At 39.1% G+C, this 27990-nt stretch overlaps 1 protein-coding gene and 1 long non-coding RNA gene across 4 annotated transcripts in view; one reads left to right on the forward strand and one right to left on the reverse strand.

The window, feature by feature from the left end:
* TRIM55 (tripartite motif containing 55) overlaps window positions 1–27497 on the forward strand; it is a 42800-nt gene extending 15303 nt beyond the window's left edge. The window contains exons 5-10 of one of the 3 annotated variants that reach the window (XM_047842563.1): window positions 5657–5890; window positions 6236–6258; window positions 6362–6486; window positions 7760–8025; window positions 9377–9664; window positions 27318–27497. In XM_047842563.1, coding sequence (XP_047698519.1) covers window positions 5657–5890; window positions 6236–6258; window positions 6362–6486; window positions 7760–8025; window positions 9377–9664; window positions 27318–27440 — 1059 coding nt within the window. In that variant the 3' untranslated portion in view covers window positions 27441–27497. The remainder of the gene's footprint in view (window positions 1–5656; window positions 5891–6235; window positions 6259–6361; window positions 6487–7759; window positions 8026–9376; window positions 9665–27317) is intronic. The other 2 variants (XM_047842564.1, XM_047842565.1) reach the window with 2 other exon arrangements.
* LOC125156482 (uncharacterized) lies at window positions 1328–27409 on the reverse strand. The gene is made up of 3 exons (XR_007148623.1): window positions 27267–27409; window positions 26523–26574; window positions 1328–1730 (listed from the first exon to the last, which is right to left on the reverse strand). It is a non-coding gene; the product is annotated as an uncharacterized LOC125156482 (long non-coding RNA).
* Window positions 27498–27990: the final 493 nt, after the last annotated feature.

The following is a 27990-nucleotide window of genomic DNA, read 5'->3' on the forward strand; positions in this document are numbered from 1 at the left end:
AGTCAAAAGGGACCTTGGCAATCATCCAATCCCAACCCTTATTGTACAGATAAGAAAATCATCCTGAGATTAAATGGCTTCCCTAAGGTTGCACAGTTTTCTTTTGAGCACTAAACGAAGCAGAGTCTTGGAGTATCTACTTAAATATCTATTTTCTGGGAACATAGAAACTTTTGAGGACTGAATATCCCTAGATACAAATCATATTTCATTCATTCACTCAGTCATTCAGATCATATTTCTCAGGTGTGCATTATACACCATATTCTGCACACATAATACTGGAAAATAGTGATGAACTAAACAGAAAAGGTTCCTGCTCTCAGGAAGGTTTTATTCTAGTACAGGAGTTAGACAATAAAACAAATAAATAACAAGATCATCTCAGAGAGTAATAAGTGCCTGGGGAGAAGGTGAGCCACTGAAAATCTAGCCATTAAAAACAACAGGATGACAGTACTTTGCTTGTCTAACTATCTACTCTTTAGTATAAGATTGTCTATTGTTGATTTTTTTCCATGGAAAGCTCCTTTTTGCAGCTGCATATCTTATATCTTATTACCATTAAAATATAAAGCAGGCTAAAAATTAGAACTTGTCAGTTTTAACATTTCTGTGAAAGCAACAGCTAAACAATGGGCTTTAGATGAATATTAAAGATTACCTACTCACTTCGAAGGAAATGACCAAATGATTACTTGATTTTTTTCTTTTTAGCCAAATATTATGACATTGGTTAGAAACAGATATTCTACCTGTCATCATTTTGCCTTTTTAATATGGGCACCATAGTTTTCCCTTTATAAAATCACCCCTTTTTGGTATATTGCATCCATACTGGGTTCACCTTAGAGATGGGATGCATTTTATTTTCATTCAAGGATCACGGACAACTTTTATTTTGTTATTCTAAGAAGCCAATACATATAACTGTCTGGCAGACCCAGGAGGTAGGTCATGTTGCAGCTGGAGGCTATGCATCAGAATATGCTTGGAGGCCAATGCCTAGGGCATTCATGATGGAAGTTACTTCAGTTGCTAAACACACTCACCCAGGTATGCATGCATGCACATGTGCATGTGTACACACACACACACACACACAGGACATAGGAACCACAGATATCAAAAGGAAGAAAATGGAGAATATTTGAAAACATAAACTTGAAAGTTTAAAAAGTATGTATCTTGATTCAATTACTATCCAGAGACGTTGGGGGAGGGAGAAGGTACAGAGCCAAGAATTTTTACTGAAGACTTTTTTTTAACCCAGCCTTTTTACTGAAATAAGTAAAATAGAACATTAAAAGCAAAAAGAAATCTTTGAGGTGAGGAAGTTTTTGTGGAGAAGAGATAAAGACGGTTGCTATCACACTTTTGCAGGTAACAGTCATCCTTTAAAGTGTGCTACCTGCAGACATTTTGATAATGCAGAAGTCCATGTTTTTCCCATTCCATTTTTCAGGTTACTGGAAAGTCACTGTTGAAAGCATTTCAGGTCCACATTTACAAAGGCACAGTAGGTACTGAAATTCAGAGTAATCACTCACTAGTGAGCTGGCCTCTAAGAGCATATTTTTCTTTCATAGCATATACTTGTTCCCTAATTACCTCGGAGGAGGGAGTTGATAAGCTGAGGCGTTTGTTGTTAACTGACCTTCACAGCATTTTGAAGGTCTTGTAGTCCAGAAAGATGGAAGGGTGCCCACCTTAGTCTTCATGTATTGCTTCTACCTCAGAGAGAATAAAAAAAATAGAAGAATTTTAATTTCAGGGAATTATTTCTCATTTTAATCTGACATTAGGTTAACCTGAACATCTCAAGTTCATTTCTAAAAGTCTGTAAGTACTAGTTTCATAATTCCAAGAAAGAAGCATACTTTCTCTATTTCAGAAACCGATTTGTCTGACCCTTAGCATATTTTACACAGAATTATACTAAAGGCACATTAATGAAGAAAAAAAAAGAAGTTAAGGTTTTTTTTAAATTAGAGATTAGAAAATATAATAATTTTTCTACCCTTCTTATGAACACTGGAAAACTACGGCAGGTTTTCAGATCTTCTAATGCCTGGTACATAGTAATTAGTGAATTTTGCTGAAAGAATGAACTAATGAATATAATTCTGAAACAATTGGAGTTTTCTCATCTTTAAAAACCTACTTACTACAGAGTAGATTTGTTAAAAGACGTATATTCAGTTCACAGTACTTCACATAAAATTTTTTTCAAGTTACTTTCAAGTATTTCACAGCAAGGTGTGGTAGGAGTAACAATGACCCAGGAGTTCAAAGTCTTTGGCTATAGGCCAGGAACTAACAATAAATGGCAGAATGCCTTGAGAAAGTGATTTAACTCTGCTGGGTTTCAGTTTCCACATGAGTGAAATGATTGGTTTGGAGCAGGTTACTTCTGATATTCCATGCAGCTTCAAAGTTCCACAATTAAATAATTCAAATCAAGGAAAACTGGCTTCAGCACTTCTTTGTTTGAGAGACCTGGGAAGTATGGATCCCCCTACTTCTCTGCCAAGTTGACCCCTCCCTCAAATCAAGGAAAATTGGATCTAAATTTAATAAGCACTGATATAGTACCTATAATATGTCATGTAATATTATAAGTGCTTTATACAGTATGTAGTCATATAATAATAATAATAATAATGATAATCAAGCATATGCCATGCATAGGATAGAATTTCCTATACTGTAAATAAGTAAATAATAGATGCTATTAAAATGATAGATTCAATATAGTACAAATCAATAGAAAACCAGAATGTAAATAAAATAATACTTGGAATTGAAAATAATGTATAAATAAAGTGGCTATTTCACTTAAACCACTAAATCAAACACTAGCCATGACACATGACATCAGTCTCATAAATAATTTGGCTTAGAAGAAAACGTTTGAGAAACAAAGACATTGTACCAGTATCACATCTTAATACTCAGTATATATGTTTCAAGTGCACAATTCATAAGCTAGAAACCATCATATGTTTGCAGTAAACAGTAGAGCTTCTGAATGTCAAAGAGACATATTTCAGGAATGCAGTGGGCTCAAGTTTGCCTGTAAGCTTAGAACAGAAAGCAGTCCAGTGAAAGAAAGTTTGATTGGGAAGTTACTAATTGGCTTCCGTTCTGAGGCCTCATAATAGTCCAGATCTCATGCTAAAGGGCTGGAAATAGACGCAAATTTGGCAAGCCCAGCAATTTCCATGTCTGGACATGCTGTATGGACCCTAGTACTATTACTTTGACAACTGCCAAGGCGCTCCATGGATTTTCATCCCCTCCTCCAACCTCCTCTGTTCCTGCTCTTCCTTTAGTCAGGCATTACTTCCACTAGGAAGCTTTTCCTGAGCCACCCACACACCCCAGCTCCCTTTGAATGGCCCCCATCCACATACTTCTATAAAACCTGGTATAAAGCTCCAAGATATTTAAATTATTCAGCCTACTAGGTTATTATTGTATTATTGGCCCATAGTCTTTCTCATTCAGTGAACCTGAGCTCCTTAAGAACAGGAATTATGCTTTAGTTCATTGTTGGGTCCCCAGAACCTTGCATAGTGCTTGACACAAATGACATGCTTAAGAACCGATTGCTAAATGAATGAATGGATGCAGGATGATAGCATTAACCAGTAATTACTATTAAAGTGGTTAGAATCATTGGATCTCCATCATGCTTTATTATTGGTCAGAAAATGTGATGAGAATTGTGTTCCAAAGGAGGCAGTGGAGTGAGGGGTGTTATTTCTTGTTAATTTGTGGAATATCTTCATAATCAACAATTTGCTTTAGGTTACCCATTTTTTCCCTTACTCTGAGAATAGTAGAAAAATTGTGGAGAAATGAAACACATTTTTAAAAACACAGTTTTAAAAAACCTGTTCAACAATATATACTGAACATCTATTGTCCGAAGTGGTATGTGTCTCAGAGAGACTCAGATTCTATCCTTAAAGAGACTATACTTTAGATATTTAAGAAACTCATGTGAAAGAAGAAAGTGATACTTGACATCTAAGAGACCAATGTTTACTAAAATGAAAGAACATGTAATAAGGGTTACACAAAGTTCAGAGATGTCAAATCAATTGGCTGCATTCCCAAGAAGCCCCCACCAGACAGGAAAGCTATGTTGGATCATCAGGTCTCAAAACTTGCTGTTAGCTATAAAGTTCCTGGACACAGAGATGGTCAGGTCCAATGATACTGGCATGTATACATAACAAGCTTACTGGAACTTGAAAAAGCAAAAGGACAATGACCAGGCCATCTGGAAAGTTAATGATGTTTTAAACATGGACTCAGAGAGAAGGGAGCTAGATGGTACTGGAGGTGCTTCCGGCACACAATGCAAATGCACAAGTTTGAATTCCCATACAGCCTTTCTCTCCAGGAATCAAAGACCAGATCCCATATTTCTCTGTCTTAGACAGTATTGGATAAATAGAGGACCAGGTGAATACAGGTGTATGGCATAGTGGTAACTATTATGGGATTTCAGAAGAATTAAAAGACGGCATTCAGTCATTGAGATCAAAGACAGTTTTATGGAAGAAGTGGTATTTCAACCATGTCTTTAAGATTACTTCGAGTTTGCAACTATGAATTGGGAAAGAACATTCTATACAGAGGGGTGATGATGAGCAAAGAAAGTGAGTGGTTCGTTTTTGCTGGACACAGGGTATGTGATGAAGAACAGTGCAATGTTATGAAGGAAAGTTGGAACCAGGTCATGGAGAAGCTGGAAAGCCAGTTATGAAGTTTAAATATTATTCTCTGGACAATGATTAGTCAGAGAAAAACACCATTCCCCAGATAAATGTACTCCAGGAAAATGAATTTGTTTGTAGTGTATGAGTTTGCTTGAAGGAGGGAATTCCAGATACAGAGGCTGGTGGGCAGCTTCCAAAACCCCAAGGGAAGATTGAAACTAGAACAGCAGCAGTATAAGTGGAGCAGAGAGAGACTGAAGGGTATAAATCAGGAAGTACCATAGTTTTTCCTTATACACACACATATACACACACTCACTCTAAAGCAAAATATAAGCCTTATATTTTATATATATATTACCTTATATATATATAACCTTATATATATATATATATATAACCTTATATATATATATATATAACCAATATATATGTATTTTTTTAAAAAACTGTTTTAATTCCTATGAAATTCCCCATTTACATAGAACATATTGAAAATTCATTGGTCCATTTAGTCAATTTGGTTGATTTTAGATTGTCTGAGTATCAAAGTGAGATTTTCAAAACATCAGCACAATGGGAATCTATACCCAAAGGACAACTTCAAGGAAAAGAAAAAATATACTGTATAAGTAAATTTATCTCCCGAAGTATCCAGGTGATTTTTTAAAAATATTTATTTATTTTTGAGAGAGAGAAGGGTGGGCAGAGAAAAAGGGAGAGAGAGAATCCCAAGCAGGCTCTGTGCTATCAGCACAGAGCCCAACAAAAGGGCTCGAACTCATGAACCATGAGATCATGACCTGAGCCAAAATCAAGAGGCAGTTGCTTAACCGACTGAGCCACCAAGGCACCCCAAGGTGATTTCTCCAAATAGGCACTCTTTTAAACACTTTCTAACATGAGCTAACTTCAACTAACAGGAATGCTGTAAAAAACAGAAACAGGAACTTTGTGAGAAGTTTGATTACCTGTATGGCATCCTGGAGGAAAGGAAGAATGAAATGACCCAAGTCATTACCCGAACCCAAGAGGAGAAACTGGAACGTGTCCGTGCTCTGATCAAAAAGTATTCTGATCACTTGGAAAATGTGTCAAAGTTGGTTGAATCAGGAATCCAGTTCATGGATGAGCCAGAAATGGCAGTGTTTCTGCAGGTAAGTATTCTTTCAGTACCTGATGGAACTAACCAAGAAGGTGGGTGCTGGAGAAGTAGTTGTCATCATATTTTTGTTATTTTATGCACACAGCATTTTGATTTATTTTACCAACTAAACTATAAGCTCATTATGTGTTCATGTCTCCACCTGTTTAAACAATTTCATAAGCATATATTTAAGGGACCATGATATCGCTTAAATATAAGAGGGTTCCGGTATAAAACAGCAGTTATTCATGGCATTTAGAAACTAAGCTCTGAGATTTTCAGAGTCAGCGGAGGAAAGAATAAAGTCTTTGATGAAAAGAATTTAAGTAGGTCTGTCTTTTGTTTGCTTTCACAGAATGCCAAAACCCTGTTACAAAAGTAAGTAATTTTCATTTTATGGAAAAATGCATACTTTTCATTTTTACCCAAGGCTATCAAATGTTAAACGGTGACAAAAAGTGGCAACTTGTCTTTGTTGCAGAATTTCTGAGGCATCGAAGGCATTTCAGATGGAGAAAATAGAACATGGTTATGAGAACATGAACCACTTCACAGTCAACCTCAATAGAGAAGAAAAAATAATACGCGAAATTGATTTTTACAGAGGTTTGTTATTCTTGTGACCATTTGGCCAAAGTTGCAGGTGTGTGAAAGCTGCAGATGGATTCAGCAGGAGAGAAGGGGGATTCAGAATCACCTCCAGAATGGATGTCGACAATTATACAAGGATCATAATCCAATGTGAAACTCCATTTCATTACAGATTCATAGAGTTGGTTGACAGTGTTTATTTGGCTTTGCACATCACAGTGCCTATTATAATGCCATTACTGGGCATTTGACTCTGGGTAGTCAAATACTTAATAATTGATGGTGATGATGATGTCTCAACATCAACCCTACACAAGGTATTGACTACAATGATGTGAAGTGTCATGAAGTGCAAGGATAAGGATGAGATAAAAATAAAATGTAGATGACATTTGGATAGATATTGTAGCACATCCACTTAATCAAACATCAGAGGGCAAGAATAGTAATGAGTCATAGAATAAAAAAAATCTGGAAATAAAACTGGCTCTATGTGACCAGCTATATTTCATGAGTTATAAATGCACCCCTACCATGTGGTCCAGAGACCCTCCTGGAAATTTGTCCTCATGAAGTAATTAAAAAGAGGACAATTACCTTGGAGCTGACCAAAACTTTGATTGTCTTGATTCATTCTAGCCCATCTAGGTCACAAGACTCCTTGGCTAGACCTCTAATAATGCCATGAAGCTGTATTAGTGTGTACAGATGTAACTTCAGAAGCAAATCTTCAAGATGAATCTTCCTAAAATAATTACTTAATATTGTCTCTCCTTAATATTGCCTGAGGGAATATTAAGATCAATGTGTTAGGAAAAGACTCATGGCATAAACTGTGGCAAAAGTCAGCGTTCACTGAACAGAGGAGGTAAGAAAGTAAAAGAAGACAAGGGTAATGTATGCGTTCTGAGATAGGGAAGAGAGTTGCATTTCCATTTAATTTGGCAGAGATACGTTAGTGACAATCCCAGTCCTCCAGGAGCTTGCAGATGTGACAGAGCATGATATAAATGTGACCAGGCTCTGCACAGTGGTACTGAAGACGCACTTTGTACTGGAGAGGGAAACAAGGAGGATGGTGATGATTGGGCCCATCATCACATTTCTCCTGCCCACATTTAACTAGAAGCACAAGCCCCAGCATGACATACTTGGGCCACAGTCCAATATCTGATGGAGAAGATTTCCCTAGCCCTGACCTTAATCTGGGCTGGAAGTACTGGCCATTAATTGATATCATAGCTGCAGTGGTAGTTATAATGATTTTAAAAACACGTTACCTTACCAGAAGATGAAGATGAAGATGAAGAAGAAGAAGAAGAAGAAGGAGGAGGAGGAGAAGGAGAAGAAGGAGGAGAAGAAAGAGAGCAAGTAGAAGTGGAAGAGGTAGAAAATGTTCGAACAGAGTCATCAGGAGAGGATGAAAGTCCAGAGAAAGCCTCGGAGCCCTCTCAGCTGGCCTCAGAGCTCCAGGCTGCCCCAGGGGCGCTTCCAGTTTCCTCCCCGGAGCCACCTCCGGCCCTCCCACCTGCCACAGATGCCCCAGGGACACAGGTAATTGTTCACAAATGCCTTCCTACAGGATTCACAGGTGTGTCCTTGCTGAATAGGCTAAACAATTTATTCTGCCTTAAGAGAAAGGTCATACAAGGCCAGACATTTGTATCTGGAAGACCAAAGAATTCAGCACAGGCAGTGTAAAGGGAGAAAAGTCCTCTAGATGATTCAACAGGTTTGGTGTTATTATAACTGGTTGGCAAGACCTAGTTTAACACAATTTTCCCACTAGAATCTGAGGCAATCTTTGGAAATTGTGTGTGCATGGGGGAGGGGTATGTGTATAACCTGTTAGTTCACAGCCATGTCACGCAGATTGGGTCTGCTCTGGATACAGAGATGGAGTACAGAGTAATAAGTAATCTAAGGTGAGAAATAAAAATGAATGTCCCTTCAGAACTTTGAACTTTCTGTAGATAAAAAAGGAAGTAAACAGAGAAGCCATGTTAGTTTATGTCCCTATCACCTACCCTGAAATATAACCATATCTTTCATTAAGTGGGCAAACAAATGCCATCTAGTTTTCTATGTATCTGTCATTTGATGAGATTATGTGTTAATAGAATTGTTTTAAAATTTTCTTAGGAGATAACTCATCCCAAATTCTGTATCTGATTGGCTGACTCTTAGCTTCTAAGATGTCACTGTCCAGTTTTCAAGTCTTTGTGCTGACTTCATGGCACCTTCAGCAGAGAGGTCTCAACCTATGGAGTTTGTGGACAATGTAGATTCATCAAAAAGGAATCCTGGTTTTGCACCTGCTTTCAAAATGGATTGAGATTATCTATAGGAACAAAACCTCAGAGGGGAAACTCTGAATTATAGAATTATATTCTATGCTCTGTCTCCATAGGAAACCAGGCTGAAATACTGTTAATGGTTCCTAGAATCTTGAAATCAAATTGCACTGAATTTGAAAGAGGTGTGGTAACTTAACAAGACTTGGATTTGATCAATAAGACCAATCTGGGATTTTAGGAAAGAGGTTTGGGGAGCCCACCAAGAATGTCAAAAAATTAATTGTGGCCAATAATTTGACCTTTCTCCTATATCTGATATTTTATAAGCAACCTTCATTTTAGTCATCCACTGTCTTTCTGCCCAGGCTGCCATCTAGGGAAGGACAAGCCCAGAAAAGAGAAGGCACATGCAGGTGCCCAGAGAGAGGAGTGCTATCATCTTTCCTTCCCTTAGCACTTGCAGAGGGTGGGATGAACTAAAACGTGCGCTAAATCAGACACTGCACAGAGAGCTCACAGTTTTCAAACCCAAAGGGAACTAAAATCAACTGCATTTTCTTCTTCTTCTTTTTTTTTTTTTACTTTTGAATTTATCTGTCCTGATTAAGGGGGAGGTTGTGCCCACTGGCTCTCAGCAGACCACAGAGTCTGAAACTCCAGTCCCTGCAGCAACGGACACTGCGGATCCCTTGTTTTACCCTAGTTGGTATAAAGGCCAAACCCGGAAAGCCATCACCAACCCACCTTCCACCCCAGGGAGCGAAAGTCTGGGACACATAGGGCCTCCTGGTTCTGAGGATTCGAATGTGCAGAAGGCAGAAGTGGCAGAAGCTGCAGCCAGTGAGAGGGCAGCAGTGAGTGGTAAGGAAACTAGTTCACCAGCAGCTACTTCTCAGGTTAGTGTTGATGCTCTTGTGTCTGAATGCTTCCCCCTGCCATCTAGCGTCCTGCTGGAATCACAGCAAGAAAGAAGGGCTTCCAAAGGGGCAGAAAGAAACCATGGCCTTGGGAAAAACACAGAAACAACTCATTCCCCAATTTTGGCTTGTTTTTTAAGCCTTGTAAAACAAAACAAAAAAAAATGGACTTCACTCTACCCATATGTGGTGACCTCACACCTGGTTCCCCAGGGAGGTGGTCCACGCAAGCCTGGCCCTTAAGCATGCAGTTTAAAGCTGCTTTGTCTGCAGTGACTGGTTCCCCTTCGCAAAGGCCACTTGCCCTTGCTCAGCCTTTTGTGTCCTCCTTGGGCTTCTAAACACTAATCACCTGCTTTTGTGTCATTCCCAGCAACCCTGAAGGAGCACGTTTGAACGGAGTTCTAAGTCTGCTCTGGAAAATAACCTCTGGTTAATTCATGGATTCTGGGAGTGTGTTGGCTATGGCTAGACAAAGATAGTCTTGCTTGATTAAACCAGTGCTTCCTAAACATGTGCTGCTGGGAGCAGAAAAGCACAGGTTTTCCTACTTTTGGGGTTTTAAGGGTCACTTAATACTTTTTTTTTTTTAAATATAATATCTTTGAAGGCCATGTCTTTTTCCTATAAGGAGTTAAGAAACTCCTAATGTTGGCATGGCTCAAAGATTCCACAGAAGAAATATTCTACAATTTCTTTACAAGGAAGGATGCTCATGGTTGCTCCATACCCATGAACATTCTTAAATGATGTGTGGATCTGAGTGTTGCTCAGACAAGGGATGTGAAAGAAATATTCTGTTTCCATGCTCCTGGGTCATCAGGTGATTATGAACAACCAACAGCAATTTTCAAAAATCAGAAAAGTACTCATTGTCTTGACTATCTGCTCAAGTAAACCTTAATTTCATGAGATAATAAAACGAAATTATGTTTGGAAAACTAAAAGTAACATGCTTTTGTGTCATATATTTATTTTCACAAATGAAAAATGACAAAAAATAATTGGTATGAGGAAACATCTTGAGGTAGTTTTTAGGTTAAAAAACGGAGTATAATGTTTTCTAGAAAATTTATGGGAATTTTATTTCTAGAAAGTTAATTAACTTTCTTATCTATTTAGTGGAAGTTGAGTCAGGAAGAGCTGTTTTCTGAAAACCGTGTGAAATACCCCATAATAGGAGCATATAATAGGGCTCCAAACCAAAATGCAAAATCCATCCAAATGATGTTGACAAATATTATTTGTGATAATATCAGTGAAGCTTTCTTCTTGTTTTCTCACAGGAGTTAGCAATCTGCCTAGCACTTTTGGCTTTTCTTATACTTCACTACATCTGGCGTCAGATTCAGTGCTTGATTTTTACTTTAATGGGTAGGAAATATTTTCTTTTCCCTTAACTAACATCTCATATAGTTTCTTCCATAATGTCCCTACTCTATAGGCTCAGAGATAAATTTCTCCCCAACTTTGAGGTTCAGCCATCTAAAAATTTGAACCGAGTTCTAGATAATAGTAATGGCTTCAAACTCTCTACAATGTAATCATCTCAAGGTGACTTCCGGAGGGGTAATTGCTCCATTATCTAAACCTGCATGGAGGGGCAAATCCTGACTCAGAATAGAGACTCAGTGGGCAATTATTCAGTAATCCAGTATAAGTGGACCCTCCAAAATGGCCATTAGGACAGGCCAGTTTCAAAAGTTGTCAATAATGCCATGAGGATTCACGGCTTTTAAAGTAGAGGGAGGACCAGCAAAGGACTTGTTCAGGAATATTCAGGGTTTCCACAGATTAAGAAACCGCATTTCATTTGCTTACATCAGAGGCACCCAGGAGGCAGCCAGATGACTCCTGTCAAAGATACATAGGAAATTCTTGGCACTGGTGGGAATGTGGGCCAGGTGACTTCTCAGTCTCTTTGAAACCTCTACAGTCTTTCCTGAGAGAGATCTCTGAAAGATATCCTGGGTGCAGCAACATCAAGGGGATTTCAGCCAGGTCAGTTCTGAATGAATAAAAAGCAGAAGGAGCAATGTTCATCTACCAGACACAAGGAATGAGAACCAAAGAAGAGTCATAAAGCCAACACCCTTTATTTTTGAGACACCTTTCTCAAAGTCAAGCATTTTCTTAATTACTGTTATAAGATTTGCTTAGGGATGAATATCTTACTCTTTTAATAGCCTTTTGAATATTATCAGCTTAACAATATTTAAAGATTCAAACCTCACATGCTTTTGAGTAAATGACCCTGCTGGACCTGATGCCCAGCTCCCTGTGCCTGTAGCTCAAAAGCAATTCAGGGTGACTGGTACTGAAAGCCCTCAGCTATTTCTGGCTCATTGACTTTTTCCTGCGTTGACATTGACTCTTCTGGAAGCTCCCATCATAGCTCCTTTCTGCCTCATTAGCTGTCTGTTCAGCAATGACAGTAGGATCTCCATGGGTCCCTGTCATGTCTGCAACTATGTGTGAGTAGGATCTGCCCCCAATGTCTAATAGCCAGACACCTTGTACCCTAGAATGTTCCTAGTGTCTTTATAGTCTGCTCATTATTTGCAGTGAAGAGCAGTGGGTAGAAGTATTGGCCATGGACTCAGTGGGGCAAATGGAGAGAGAGAAAACTCCATATTTTATTGGAATATCCTGAATAATTGTGGATCTGAATAATTGTCTGAAGAGTTCAGTTTACATTCTGAGAATTCAGGTTTGGGGCTTTGTTGCCATACATTTTGTAATGCGTCTCAGAGGCTGCGTCTAATGAGGCTCAGAGGCAGGGGGAGAGTCATGCTTCTCGTCTGCCATCCACTGAGCCCATGTTGTGCACCTTCACATTCACATGCCTGCAAGATAAGGGTGAGGCAGATGGGAGAGCAGTGGAGTAGGGTGATTGACATTCAGTACTGCAAAGAATATGGACAGGTTGATAGAGATCTCACCATAGTATCAGATATTGCTGGCCTCTGTGAATTTTTTGCCGGCCTGATTTACTTTCAACACCTCAGAATCCAACTCACTAGACTAGTATTTGTTCAATGCAAAGTTAGCTTATTGGAATTTCACACTTTATCATTAGTTGTTCCCTGGACACTTAGGATGCGATACAAAAGTTCTTGATTTCACTGATGGTCTCAACTTTCTTTATTATGTCAGGGAATAATGTTGCCTTAGAATCTCAGAAGCATCTCAGGCCCACTTGCTGATTTATAAACTCACTTCAGTCACCTTCAAACTTTTAAGAAGGCAAATGTTCTGTTCCTACATGCTTTCTTCATAGCCATCCACATAGTGAAACCTGCCCTTGCTTTTGCTGCCTGTGATTTCTGATACCATATAATCTCTACTTTATCCTGTTTATTTTAATGTTTATTTATTTTTGAGAGACAGAGAGACAGAGCATTAGAGGGGAAGGGGCAAAGAGAGAGGGAGACACAGAACCTGAAGCAGGCTCTGAGCTCTGAGCTGTCAGCACAGAGCCCGATGCAGGGCGCAAACCCACGAACCGCGAGATCATGACCTGAGCTGAAGTCGGATGCCCAACTCACCGAACCACCCAGGCACTCACTACTTTAACCTGTTTACCTTCTCTCTTCACCTAATCATATAGGCAGATTATGTGTTAGAAACTGGTCATGGCAAAAACTAGACATCAGCAGTCTCCACCAGTGGCGAACTGGGATTTTGCTTTTTGTTGGATCAGAGGAGCACTGTTGTCTTCCCTGCCTTCATTCTTGAAAAAAAATTTTTTTTTTCCTCAACAAGGTTTGGGTTCAGCCTTGTGGAAAAACTGAATCGCACAGAAGAGAGATTCTTCTGCAGGATGCACTTTGAGCCCTGTTAACATCAGATTTCTCCCAGGAACCCCTGTGAAAGAGGTCACAGGTCACATTGTGCAAAGCCCCTGTGCATGAACTACAAAATTGCCCTCTAAGTCTCCACCTTTCTAGGCTGTACGCTCCCTCAATGCAAAGAGAGTTTGGGGGAAATAACATTTGATCTACTTCATGTGTTAATTTTTAAATTTATTTTGCAAAAGTGACATCCCACCCTAGTCAATCTTAGACAGCAGGGCAATAATAAGGTGGGAAGAAAGCAGGTCAGCTGTCCTTGGAAAGCAGTTTCTGTGAGCCTCATCTCCCAGGCATACCTTGTTGTGGCCATTTCTGGGTCCAATCTGCTTCCCTCCATTGCCCTTCCTCTTCCTACACAACTTTCATGCAAATTACACCCGGGTGTTAACACAGGGACCACTCCCATCATCGATACCCGCGGACAATTAAGTATTTTATCGGGAATACATGTGGCAGTGTGATTTTTCTAGAAGTGGGAGCAGCAACAGTGAAAGATACCCCCTGTTCCCCTTCCTCCCTTCCTAATGAGGGTTAGCAGCCTTGTGTGGAAGAATTTGTCCAAGCTGTTTAATGGGAGCTATTCAGGGCACAAGACTTTCCAGAGAAATGTCTTCCTATTTGGTGGATTAAACTGGCAGCTGCCTCAATCAAGGTCACAGGACCTCCCATTCCCCCCCACCACCACATCCCAGTGAGAGTCACTTGCTTTGGAGATAGGGACTTTCACATTAAAATCTCTATGATTTCTGTCTCTATAGAGAACCACAACTCATATATTTCACCAGACTCTGAAGTTACAATTATAAGAGAACCTAAAAGTTTTACTATATTATAACTATTTGTTTTTTTAAGAATAGAATATCTACTTTTCACATTCCGCTTCTCAAGCCTGAAAACAGACAAACAAGTTGGGTAGAAATTCTGCTAAGTCTCGGGCACTGGAAAGATCAATGAAGTTAAAGTTAGTAAAAAGGACTTAGGTTCCCATCCTGCCGCTTCTCTGCACTGACTCTGGGCATTTACTTTTATTTACTTTCATCTTCCCACTGAGAAAAGGAAGCAACTACTCAATGAAAAGATTCATCTATTTACACATTAGAGAGTGAGAAATTTAGTACTGAGAACTTTATAAATTGTTTCAGGATGTTTTCATTGGGAGGGTTATGGAGTCAGGCCTGACACAAACCATGCTGAGTGACAATAATAACAAGTTCTCAGTGAAATAGCCCAGTGCATTTCTCAAAATATGTCTTGCCTTGAAGCTCTTATATAAATGTCCATTTCCCAAACTGTTTTCTAAATCTCTTCCTAGGCACCCCTTTGGCTGAATGTTTCCACAGCTGCACTTATCCCCTTCGATGCTGTAAACTCCATAAAATCTATGATGGTTCAACTCTGAAGTCCATCTAAAGGCACTTACAGCCCTCACTGCCCAGTATAGCAAATTATTAGGATATACAGGAAGTAACAGACACTACATGTATGAAGAGATGGAAGATATGTGGTTTAAAAATTTACTGATTTTAAGTGTTACACAGTACAATCGCTTTTGACAAATATGTAGCCTTAGATAGCCACTACCACATTAAGATGTAGAATATTTCCATCTCTCCCCAAAGTGCCCTCATATGCCTTTGCAGTTAATCCCCTCCCTGCACCCCAGTTGGTACTGTGTCAATCTTTTACTTGGTAGCCATTCTAATGGATATATATGGTACATAGTTTTAATTTGCCATTTTCCCAATGACTAATGATGCTTAGCATCTTTTCATGTGCTTCTAAGTCAGTTTAATATTTTCTTTGATGAAGTATTTGCCCACTTTCTTTGGGTTGCTTATCTTATTAGAGAGTTGTAGAAGTTCTTTATGTTATTTTGCATAAAACTCCCTTATCAGACATGTTTTGCAAATATTTTCTCCCAGTCTATGGCTTGCCTTTTCATGTTCTTAAGTGTATTTTGAAGAACAAGCATTTTTAGTTTTGATAAAGTTCAATTTTTCATTTTCCCCTTTATGCTTTGTGTTTTAAGAAATCTTTGTTTAACTCAAAAACCACAAGGGTTTTCTCTCACATTTTCTTCTAGAATTTTTATAGTTTCAGCTCTTAGGTCTAAGATCATTTTAAGTTAATTTTTGTATTGTGAGATAAGGATCAAGGTTTTGGATCTTGTTTGCTTATTTTCTATATAGATATTTGTTTATTCCAGCACTATTTATTAAAAAGGCTATCTTTTCTCCCCAGTGAACTACCTTGATGATTCATAGAAATTCAAATGACCATATATGCTCAGGTCTACTTGTAGACCATCTGTTTTGAACCATTAATCTGTATCTTTGTCTCTCTACCAATACCACACTGTCTTGGTTATTATAGCTTTATAGAAGTCTCTAAATCGGGTAATGTAAGGGGTGCCTGGGTGGCTCAGTCTGTTAAGTGTCCAACTTCAGCTCAGGTCATGATCTCGCAGTTTGTGAGTTTGAGCTCTATGCTGACAGCTCAGAGCCTGGAGCCTGCTTCAATTCTGTGTCTCCCTCTCTCTGCTCCTCCCCTCCTTGCATACTCTCTCAAAAATAAATAAACAAACAAAATTAAATCAGGTAATTTAAGTTCTCTGCTTTATTGGTTGTATTTGGCTTTATTGGTTTTCCCTACTTTTTTTTAAATCTATTTTCTATTTCATTCATTTCTGCTCTTTATTATTTTCATCCTTATACTTACTTTCAATTTGATTTTCTCTTCCTAGTTTCTTAGGGTGAAAACTTAAGTTATTGATTTGAAATCTTTCTTATTTTCTAATACAAGCATTTAATGCTATAAATTTTCTTCTAATCACTGTTTTAGCTGCATCTCACAAGATTGATATGTTGTATTTTCATTTAATTCAAAATATTTTCTAATTTACCTTGGGATTTGTTCTTTGACCCATGAGTTATTTAGATGAGTAGTGTTTATTTTCTAGATATTTGGAGATTTTTCCAGACATCCTTCTGCTTGATTTCTGGTTTGATACTGTTGTGTAGAGACAATACTGTTTATATGATCTCAGTCCTTTTAAATTTAAGATTTAAATTTAAGAAGCTTAAGGTTTTATGGCCCAGAATATGATGTATCTTGGTGAATGTTCCAAGTGCACTTTTGAAAACATAGTATTTGTTTAGATAAATGTTCTGTAAAGGTCAATTAGGTCAGTTGATCAAGTCTCTGATATCCTTATTGATTTTCTGTTGACTTGTTTCATCAATTACTGAGAGAGGAAGTTTGAGGTCTCTGATTATAACTGTGGGTTTGTCTATTTACCTTTGCAATTCTATCACTTTTGACTCATGCATTTTGAAGTTTTGTTTAGGTGCATTCACATTTAGCATTGTTACATTTTCTTAAAGAATATATCCCAAGATAAGTGTTAAACAAAATCCTTTTCTATCTCGTGTGTGTGTGTGTGTGTGTGTGTGTGTGTGTACCTGCTTTAATGGGTATAAAGAAGGTCCTTATACACATGTACTATCATTTAAAGTAGCTTAGCAAAGTTAGAAGGCAGGTGGGGAGAGCCTGGAGGAGAAAGGTGCTGATAATCTTTAAGATGTTCCAAGTGTCTGGCAATGGGGAAGGCCTCATAGCCCAAAACCAACAATCCTGTCTCCCCTTCCTCCCCTTCCTCCCCTTGCCTGGGGCCAAGCATAGCAAGAGCTGAGATAGCTGAGGTACCTAATGATTTTAAGTGACTAAGCTGAGCTTAATGATTCAATGACTAGTCGTCACTGGTCTGTGGTTCCCTATTTTTAGTTCTGATATAAATTACTCTATAAGCTAATGTCTCTGTATATTTTCATGACACACTTATGCCCTAATTCACTCCTTATCTTACCTAAACCAGATTTTACAGAACTGCAGAGGCCACCCTGTCATGGGCCAAGGACTTCCAGCACCAAGCTGTCTTCTTGCTAAGAAGTCCAAGATTCCCAAGCCAAGTGTTAACAAGCAGGTGTACATGGTACAAGTGTTTCCAGATTCTTCCTATCTAGAGTATCATGAGCTCAGACGCAGAACATCAGAACCACATTGGCCCCCTACACATTTGAGCTCTTTACTCTAAAATAGCAAAAGGGATGTGTGGAAGTCAAGGCCAGTGGGAAAGTGTCACCAAGGAACACCAGCCCATACTATCTTAGTTCCCAACCCAGGCACTATAAATGTTGTCCTATGAGGTTACAAAGGTGCTCCCAGAGGAAAATAAAAAAAAACATTTCATGAGAGAGAGAGAGAGAATGGGGGAGGGGAAAGGAAGGAAGAAAGGAAAGAGAAAGAAGAGGAGAGGAAAGGAGAGGAGAGAAAAAAAAAGGAAAGGAAAGGAAAGGAAAGGAAAGGGAGAGAAAGGAGAAAAATAGGAAAGGAGAGAAGGAAGGAAGAAAGAGAGAGAGAAGAGTGAAGAAAAAAAAAATCTATGGTTTAAATGGTTAAAAAGACAGGCAGCGGCTAGCAAAGAGTCTTTTCCCTTCTTGAAGGGTTTATTTCCTAGGTTCTCAGAAACCAATACATGTGTCCCCCGATTTGAGACCTTATCAAATTTCTCATCATCCCAAAATTCAGTTTCCTTGAAAATATTTATATTTTCCTAAACCAGGATGAACACTAGGCTAGAGTTCCAAACAAAAGCAGCCATGTGGAGCCCTGGGTCTCCATAGGTATCACAGGCCAAAAGATAAAATCATTTTCACACAAATGACCTCTGAGATCAAACCATTCATCCTGATTTCAGGGGCAAGCTCTACTTGCCACTTGAGACTGAGAGGTGAGAGATGTTGGAGGCTAGAGGGCTGAAAAGCTGCTTTTCTGAGTGAGATTAATCTCACAAAGTATTATAGAACATTTTTAAAAATAAAGCAGGAGACTAAGAACATGATTTCCCATGAGTGTGACTATAGGTCCTGTATTCTTTGAAATGATCTATTTAATTTTCCAAAACAAACTGAAATGAATGAAAATTTAACTATGTTCTCTCAATTTAATTGAGGGATTCAGGGTGTCAAATTATTTTCAAACAGAAATCCCTGCTGAGAGTGACTGCTTGTGTTTTACAAATTAGGAGATTCGAGCTTACAAATCGCTGATATACCAGCGCCCTGACTGTGCTGGAATTTAAGCTTGGTAAAAATAGAAAATTAATCAGTGCTCAGGACTGGCCTACATTTACTGCATAACACTATCCAGGACTTAATAAACCTGGAAATTATAAGAAGTTATGATAATAAAATGCAGTCATTTTACATAAAAAACTATAGGAGAGAGCAAGCTATAGGAGAGACCATTACATAAACATTATTAATGCTTTTTCATTTGTATCCTACAACCGCAATTCTTTCTCCGGCTTTTTTTTTTTTCCTGTTGGGAAAGTGACATTCTAATCACTGTCAATTTGGGGGCTTTTCTAGAAGGGCAAAAAAACCCCAAACAAACCCTACACTAAAACTGTAGGCTGTATTTCTCAGGATCAAATAGCATCCTTAGTAAAGGTTACTTTAATAGGAAACTAAAACGGATGTATCCATTTTAAAGAGGGAAATGTAATATAAATTGTTTGTGAGGGGTGTAATGAATTCATCCCCCCTGGCAACCTGTACCTGCAGCTCCACAATTCCATGAAAACAGTAACGCAGGCACCAGGGAGAGCTCTCTGGGGGAGTTGTTATGACACAGCTAGTTGAGTTTTGCTTCCTGTGTTTGAAAACTGTTTATTATTCGGATTTAACCTTAAGACCCTTGTTAGTGTTGTACATCCTGTGGATTTTTTCTGTCTTTATTTACATATCTCAGTGGATTCCATGAAAAATGCCTTTTCCCCCAGTGCAACCCACAAAGCAGGGAATTCATCCACCATCGTTAATGCATCTGAAAAACCAATGCCCAGCGGCAAGACTGTAACCAATGTGTGTACATGACTCTATCATTTAGTCTTTCACAGAGGTCCTCTCAGTAATACCTCAGGACAGTCTTGTAAAGTAGGATTTGTTAAACTTGCACATTTTACAGTGGAGGACCACAGAGGAGGAGTGACTTGCTCAAGGTCACAGAGCAGCTGGCGCTTAGGGCCCAGTGATCCGCTGCCCTCCGCCATGGCACAGAGTGCGCATGTGCAGTATACTGTTCGCCAAGCCCGCATCTAGGAAACGTGAGTGAATCCCCACTTTACCCGGGGTGATTGATGACTGAGGCAAAAATAGTGTGAGGAAGGGCTCCCCTGCTTTGACTGACCACTCTTGGCGCATCGGCACAGCCTCACGGGGCAGACAGAGGACGTGTCTAGGCCTCCACTGCTTGCAGGACTGTGGCTGACCCTTGCAGTGACAGCACTCCAGTCCCTTAGTTGCACCCGTGCTACTGCTGGCTCTCAGTCTGACTTCCAAGGGTGGAGCTGGCCCCTCCCTTGAGTCTCACATGCTCAACAGCTCTAGCTTTGTTCTTTGGATTTGTAGTCATTTATATTAATAACCCTCAGCTCTCTCGTTAGAGTTACTTTGAGCAAGTTCCTTAACCTTCCTGAGCCTGAGATTTCTCATCCATAAATTGGGCATAATAATACTATCAACTTCCCATTGCTCTTGAAGACAGCCTGTTTGGCCTATTTATCTAACACAAGGTAGGAATTAATGATATAACCAGCAGCTCTTTGTAATTCAGTTCTGTCAGAAAGGGTGAGAACACACACTCTATATTGAACACATAATTGGCAGGTCCATATCTGAGAAGAATGCTGGCTTTAAGTTTGTGCCAGGCTGGGATACCAATGTTTTAGCTTCTTCCTGCTCCCCACCCCATCTATTGACCTCATCAATGCCTAAACCATGTTTCAAAACACACCAAACAGTATACACCATGAATCTGACTCTGGGTTAAGAAAAAGCGAGTGAGGTTAATTTCTTCTTGTTTCATAGGCCTGAGGAAATTACTCTGGTTTCTGGTCTTACCTCAGCAAAAAGGAAGCAGTTAGTGACAATGAAGCCCCCAAATCAATTCCCTCCCCCCATTGCTTTACTTAGTGTATACAGTGGCAGACTCCCAACAACAAAAAAACGCTTTTCAGTGGGTGTTTTCTTTCTAACCTCTTTTCTTCGTCCTCTAGCACTCATGGAGAGTGTGCTATATTTACACAGCTCTGTGCTTCCTCATGTATCCCAGTTGCTCCATCACGAAGCAGAAATGTCTGTATTCCTGTGAAAGAAATGCCCACAATGGAAGACCTGCCCAGCAGAACTTCCAGGGCTTAGACCCTCAGCTGGGAATTATAGACCATGCCTCACTTATTCTTCAGACACTGCTGCCTGGCTCAGGCTTTTGGATGCATTCTCTTTTCCAGGCTGGAATCCATAATGCTTAAGCTATCCAAGGGCCTGTGGTTCAGGAATGCTTTGTAGGGGGCAGGCCAGTGCTTGAGTTTAGTCTTTCTGAATAAGCATTCTAAGCATGACCTCAGCAATCCTATTCACACCTGTTTCTAGCATCTGGCTTTGAGCCTCTAACCTAGCCTAGCAGGTTCAGGGTAGAGACAGGGTGGTTGCCCATTCAGCAGCCTCAGGTCTAGTTTTACCCCTTCTATCCACATTCCTTTAAGGCAAATGAGTTTAATTATAAATGTGCAAGGGTCTTCTTGAATTGGCCAAGAAAGACTGGCATTTAACAGGTAGTAATAACCAGATCCTTCTGTCAGGTGGAATTTGTGATTGGCATTCATAGTGGCAGAGAGCAAATGGAGCCCAAGTGTGGAGGCCTGGACACAAATGTCCTCACTGCCCCCAATATCATTTCAATGGCCTGGCATAGCGGCTCCCATGTCCACCACAGTTATCCCTCAGGATAAGACATGGACATTTCCATGCTATGTGTGGCAGGGGTGTACATTAAGCCATCATCATCCATTAATGTCTTAGCTGTAATTCAGTTTATCAGATAAATTACTATCACCTGGATAAGCTGAGGAACTGGAACACAGGCAGGTAAATGATAACGGATCAGGATCATGGGTGGAGTAGAGAATGATCATTTGGGGAAAGGCAGATGCTGGCACCTCATGGAACCCCTGGAAAGCTTAGAGGAGGCCTGAGGGCATTGGTTACTGGCCAAAGAGCTCACTCTTTTACTTTAGGCCAGCTAAAAAAATATTTTCCCTCCTAAACGTGGCTACCCAGACTTGTGCCAGAGTGAATATCAGGAAAGCATCTGTTTGGTTTTGTTCAGTCAGTGAATCATGTGGTGCAGGATGCATTTAGTAGAGGGGGCTGCTAGTATTGCCCCCACACCAAAATAAGAGCATGTTCACGAAACTGCACTCAGTTATATCCCTATGCTAAGTGCCCAAGGACACATCTGGCTTCAACTGAGCACTAAAGGCAGTTTCATGCTTTAATTGTCAAGAATCTTGCCAAAAGAAGCATGTTGGCTTAAAAAACAAATCATTACATTTAGCATCAAGCCAAAGCCAAAGACCCCATTGATCATTTCTCTCTTTTCTTTGACACTTTCCTACTAAAAACTAGCCTACCCTTTGGTTAACAGCAACAAGCTTGTGTGCCCATAGAGACCAAAAAGGTAACATTAATGAAAAAGCAAGCCAGGTAAAAGAAAAATGTTAATAAAAGCATAAATACGAGCTATAGTTTGCTTTCCTCTTAATTCTGAGCATAGCAACTATAAATGAAAAATGGCCACCGAAACCAGCCTTGCAGCAGAGGAGGGAAAATGGAGTGGTGGGCATGATGGAAATCAGGAGATAGAGGGAGCATACCCAATTTATAGGGACAGGGCTGCGCAGCTCTCCATGTAGGTTCTGGATTGCTACATTTCTTCTTCGTCAAGAGAACCTGCAAATCCAGATTTTAATGTGAAGTCTCCTATTTTTTTTAATTTTTAATTTAAAACTCACATAACATAAAAATTACCATCCTAACCATTTGTAAGCATACAATTCAAGTGTTCAGTGTATTCACATTGCTATGCAACCAATCTCCAGAATTTTTTCATCTTGCAAAACTTAAACTCTTGTACCCATTAAAAAACAACTCCCCATTGCCCCCCTTCCCCCAGCCCCTGGCAATCTCCGTTCTACTTTCTGTTCTCATGAATTTGACTACTCTAGATACTTCTTATATTCTGTAAGTGGAATCACAAAGAATTTGTTGTTTTGTGACTGGCTTATTTCACTTAGCAGAATGTCCTCAAGGTTCATCCATGTTGTACCATGTGTCAGAATTTCCTTCCTTTCAGCTGAATAATATTCTATTATATGCAAATGCCACATTTTGTTTATCCATTCACCCACTGACGAACACATGGGTTGCTTCCTTCCACCTCTTGGCCATTGTGAATATTGCTTCTATGAACATAGGTGTGCAAATATCTGTGTGTCTCTGCTTTCAACTCTTTTGGGTGTACACCCCAAAGTGGAAGAATTGCTGGATCATATGGTAATCCTATGTTTAATTTTTTGAGGGACTGTCACACTGTTTTCCACAGCAGCTGTACCATTTTACGTTCCTACCAACAGTGCACAAGAGCTTCTATTTCTCTACATCCTTGCTCCTGATTTTTTAAATGTTTATTTATTTATTTTGAGAGAGAGAGAGAGAACGAACAAGCAGGGGAGGGACAGAGAGAGATAAGAGAGAGGATACCAAGCAGGCTCTGTGCTGTCAGTGCATGGCCTGATATGGACTTGAACTCACAAACTGTGAGATCATGACCTGAGCTGAAACCAAGAGTCAGATGCTTAATCGGCTGAGCCACCCAAGCACCCTTGGTCCTGATTTTTTAATGTTTGCAACTAATTGAAGTTTTTGTCAGAATACCACTCAGCCACACAGTTCAGACCAAGTAAACACTGTCCATAATCTGGAACTGTCCTGTGCACAAAGACAGATGTCTGCAAACCTCTGACAGAATGCATATTCCTTAATCCCCATCAGCAAGAAATGATTCTAGATGACCTAACTTGTCAAGGATGATGCCAGCACATTATGCAGTTCTTGGTGGAAGAACCTCTCATCTATGACCCTACTCATCTATGGAGTAAAACCCTCATACTATAATCTGACATTAATTTTTTTTCTCTCACAAAACATTTGGTAGTAACAGGGAAAAAATTCAAGATTCTGTTTCTGAGTAGGTTGGGTTCATGAATATCCAGCATTCTTAATCAAGTTCATCTAAGAAAAATAGTCTTTCCCTGAGCAAAGGTATGCCACTCTCTTCTATAGTCTTTTGTGGATCTTGACTAAATTGCATTTCATGGTTGAGACAGGGGAAAATGCTGCCTCCCTATTCCACTTCCTGCTTTTATTTTATGACTAAAACTCATTTCTCAAATTATCTGAAGCCCCATAGTGATACGGCCCAGTGTTAAATGATGCTTGTAAGTTGGGTCACCTCAGGAAAATGTGTAATATTTAGAAATAATATAAGACTAATAATCATTTCTTCATCTTTTTATACATCTCAAAGTAAACTGAAGTGCAGGACAAGCTCAAAAGCAGAGGGAAGTTCAGTGCTTGTCATTTTCTGTCCTTTGTTTGGCTTCAAAGAACATCTATATTCCTAAGAAATAGCATTTCCTGTATGGAGGAGAACCAGCATTTGGAAAACTATTTAAAGGAATACACATATACAATTACATTTGAGGAAGGCTATAGGAAAAACGTCTGCTTATGATTTAATGGGCTGTACTTACAGAAAGAAGGTTTCTAAATCTTTAATTCATTCTTCCTTTAGGAAAGAGCCATATATAGTGTTAGGCCACTTGGAGATACACAACAGGGTCATAGGTAATCATTATTACAATATGCCACAGGAATTAAATCCTATAAATAATATCCAATTCTGAAAAGATGAGCATTGCAAATATAATTGTCTTTCCTTACTGAGGGTCACTGCTGCTGTGTATAGTTCCTCATAAGAAGTCCCAGGCAATTCCGCATGGTAGAGGAGGCTCTTTACTAATGTAAGAAAAAAGAAAGAAAGGAGGGAGGGAGGGAGGATGAGAGGAAGGAAGAAAGAAAGGGGGGGGGAAGGAAGGAAGGAAGGAAGGAAGGAAGGAAGGAAGGAAGGAAACACATTTTTAAAGCACTTAATATAAGTGAGGTATGTACAAAGTGCTTTGGGTGTATTTATTTATTCAGTACTTACGACAGCCTTGTGAGATAGGGTCTCATCTCTGTTTTACAAAAGAAAACACTAAGGGCTTAGAGAGGTTGACTGACTTGTCCAAGTCATACAGCTAGGAAGTGGTTAGTCTGGGAATCAAAACCAGGCTAAACCTCTTGGCACAGAACTTTGCTGAGATGGTTGGTGGGTCCTCAAGTTTACATAAACAAGACCAAGGGGATGGTATAATCATCTAAAAATACTCAGGATAAATCTCTGCTTTTGGCACCCACTCTGACACTGGCCTTTCTTCTCTGATAGGTATCATCTGTCCATATTGTTTAGAGGAAAATCTACTAACTGCATGAAAACATGGGGATGTAAAAGCAACAAACCAAACTACATGATACCAAGTTTTGAAGGTTGTTAGGTAGTAACAGCTAGAACGGTTTAAATGGAAGATAGATTTTAATCTCAAGTACAGAAAAGTATAAAAATACATACAAATCCCAAAGCAGTACCAAATGGTTTGTTAGCTACCAGAAGTTTTGCAAAGATTATATCCCTCTACAGAAAACACCTTACCCAACTAGTTTTGCCCTTTAGATATTTCAGAACAGCTGTCATGGAAGATTCCTCTAGATTCAGGATTGCTTTCAAGGAAAAGAGGCTACAACATGAACACTGATGGTCTCTTTAGGCAAAATTCAGTATTCACACCTAAAGGATGCTTAGAAATCATCTGATCTTTTACAGAACAATTGATATGCCCAGATCATTTGGTTTGGGTTTTTGTTGTTGTTGTTGTTGTTGTTTTTTGTTGGTTTTGTTTTAGTTTGGTATGGGCTTTTTGTTTTTAGGATTAGAGTAAGGTGACTACGGTAGGGAAGAGAAGAGTTTGAGGTACATAAATAGGCACAGAATTCTGTCTGTATATTGTTTTTTCCACATCAACTTGAAGGACACTGAGGTATCTAATCTATTACCAACAGAATCTAATACCATAATAGCAGCCTTTGTTCAATAGTCCAATTTCATTTGACGTGTCAACTATTCCTTCATGGAAAACTACATGCATAAGTTTTATTCTACTGTATCTAATATGATTTCATGGCCCTTTTAAACTTTATTTTTTTTAAAAAAATGTTTATTTATTTTTGAGACAGAGAGAACAGGGAAGGGACAGAGAGTGGGGGGAGGGGAGGACAGAGGATCTGAAGCAGGCTCTGTACTAATAGCACAGAGTCCCATGTGGAGCTTGAACTCAGGAACCTTGAGATCCTGACCTGAGCCAAAGTTGGACACTTAACTGACTGAGCCACCCAGGCACTCCGGCCCTTTGAAACTTTCTATTGACGAACAACATGGCAGTGGGAAGGATAATCTCAAGGACCTGGGACAAATGTATTAAACTTGAAACGTTACCCCCAAACTTATATTTAGGGTAAAATCTGGGAAGGTGTAGGAAAAATACTCATTTTTCACTCAAAACTATTTTAAGTGGCAACAAAACACTATACTTACCAAAGTTCTGCTTTGTCATGCCAGCTAGTGTCCATTCATGTAGCAGCTTCATAAAATCACTCAGGGCTTCAGAGTTGAATGCATGTGCCTACCTCATTGCTTTGAAATCAGTGGCATTCTAACCCAGTGGGATAATTTTACCAGTGAAGTCATCAGAATATATTAGCCCATCTTCAGTAGTTCTAGGAAGAACTGTGTTTGTCAGAGTACTTTTAAATGTACGGAGTTTGAGTTTATACATCACATTGCATTTCAGCAAGACTGCTTTATAATTGTCCCCCATTTCATTGTTATTTTTTAAGCTTAAAACAACAGAAATAAATTTCACTTACACGGTTAGATTGATCAATGACTTCAAAAATCACAGCTGTATCTGTCTGGTATCTATAAAAGATAGGTACCTTTTAAAGAGATGGCTATATAAAAAATAAAATTTTACGCTATTAGATTTTATTACCTAGAGAAAAAAAGTCCTTTCATTCATGATTTGCTCAAAACTAAGTCTGCAGCATTGCAAAAATTATACTATTTACATATGTAATATACAGCACTGTATAAGTTTAAGGTATAAATAATTTGACTTACATATATTATGAAATGATTACCACCAAAAGTTTAGTTAACATCCATCATCTCATAGAGGTGCCAAAAAGAAAAAAAATGTTTTTTTCCTTTGTGTTTTTTTTTCCCTTGTGAGGAGAACTCTTAGGATCTACTCTCTTAACAACTTTCAAATATGTCATACAGCAGTATTAACTATAGCCATCATGTTGTATGCTGCAGACATTTCTAAATCCAAATTCCTATTAGTTCAATGCCACTTTTACCTCAGTAAATTATGTATAAGTGAACTTAAAAAAAAAAAAAAGAATAGCCTGGACTCTTTCCCAAGAACTTCCCTCCACTGCATGCATTATTGCTGCCCCTTTTTGGATCATGAGCGTGAATTACTTTCAGGACTCTTGGCCATAGCCAAGAGGGCCTGAGCTTGCTTTCTATCCCTAATAATAATTATGCCCTGTATAATAATTATTATTATTATCCTTTCTCCTAAGTAGAAAAGTGACTGGACGAACCCAAAAGGACTAGGCTCTTCTTCCTCTGATTCAGATTTTCTTCTATTACAGACTGGATTTGAGGACCCTCCCCTCCAGGTACAGGCTGCAGCTTCGGGGAGTGGGAATGGAGCTGATTCTGAGCCAGCTCGCCACGTCTTCTCCTTTTCCTGGTTGAACTCCCTGAATGAATGATGTTCATTCCAACTGTTGCCCTCTGTCTGCCTGGCTGAGATGCACACCAGCAGCAGGGAACCTAGATGAAATTAATACAATGCAGGTGATGAAAGGGACCTCTGAACAGGATTTCTGCAAAAAAACCAAACCAAAACAAAACAAAAACCCCTTTAATTCCAGATGACTTTCCAGAGGGAAAACAATTTTGAAAAACATAGTTGCTGAAAGCATTGGAAAAAAGAAACTTGATCTTATGAAAATCTTTTATTGTGTGGGAAACATTATAAAGAGTATGTAGGTGTGATATGTGTGCGTGTGTCTGTAACAAGTGGCAAGTGTTGAAAAAGTATACACTACACTCTTGTCTCTAATAGGCACTGGCTTTTGTTATTATATCATAGTAGCTCTTATTCTTTCTTCTTTAACCGTGCAGTTGGTCAGTGAAATTCAGTGTTAATTCAGAAGTGACTGATTTATCAATATATGGACAAAAGGTAAATCATTGACCAAAGATATGAAACATTTTACAAAGGTTTCCTCATTTCCATAACAGATGTCACTCATATAT

Source organism: Prionailurus viverrinus, chromosome F2 (genome assembly GCF_022837055.1).
Source record: "Prionailurus viverrinus isolate Anna chromosome F2, UM_Priviv_1.0, whole genome shotgun sequence".
Taxonomy (NCBI): Eukaryota; Metazoa; Chordata; class Mammalia; order Carnivora; family Felidae; genus Prionailurus; species Prionailurus viverrinus.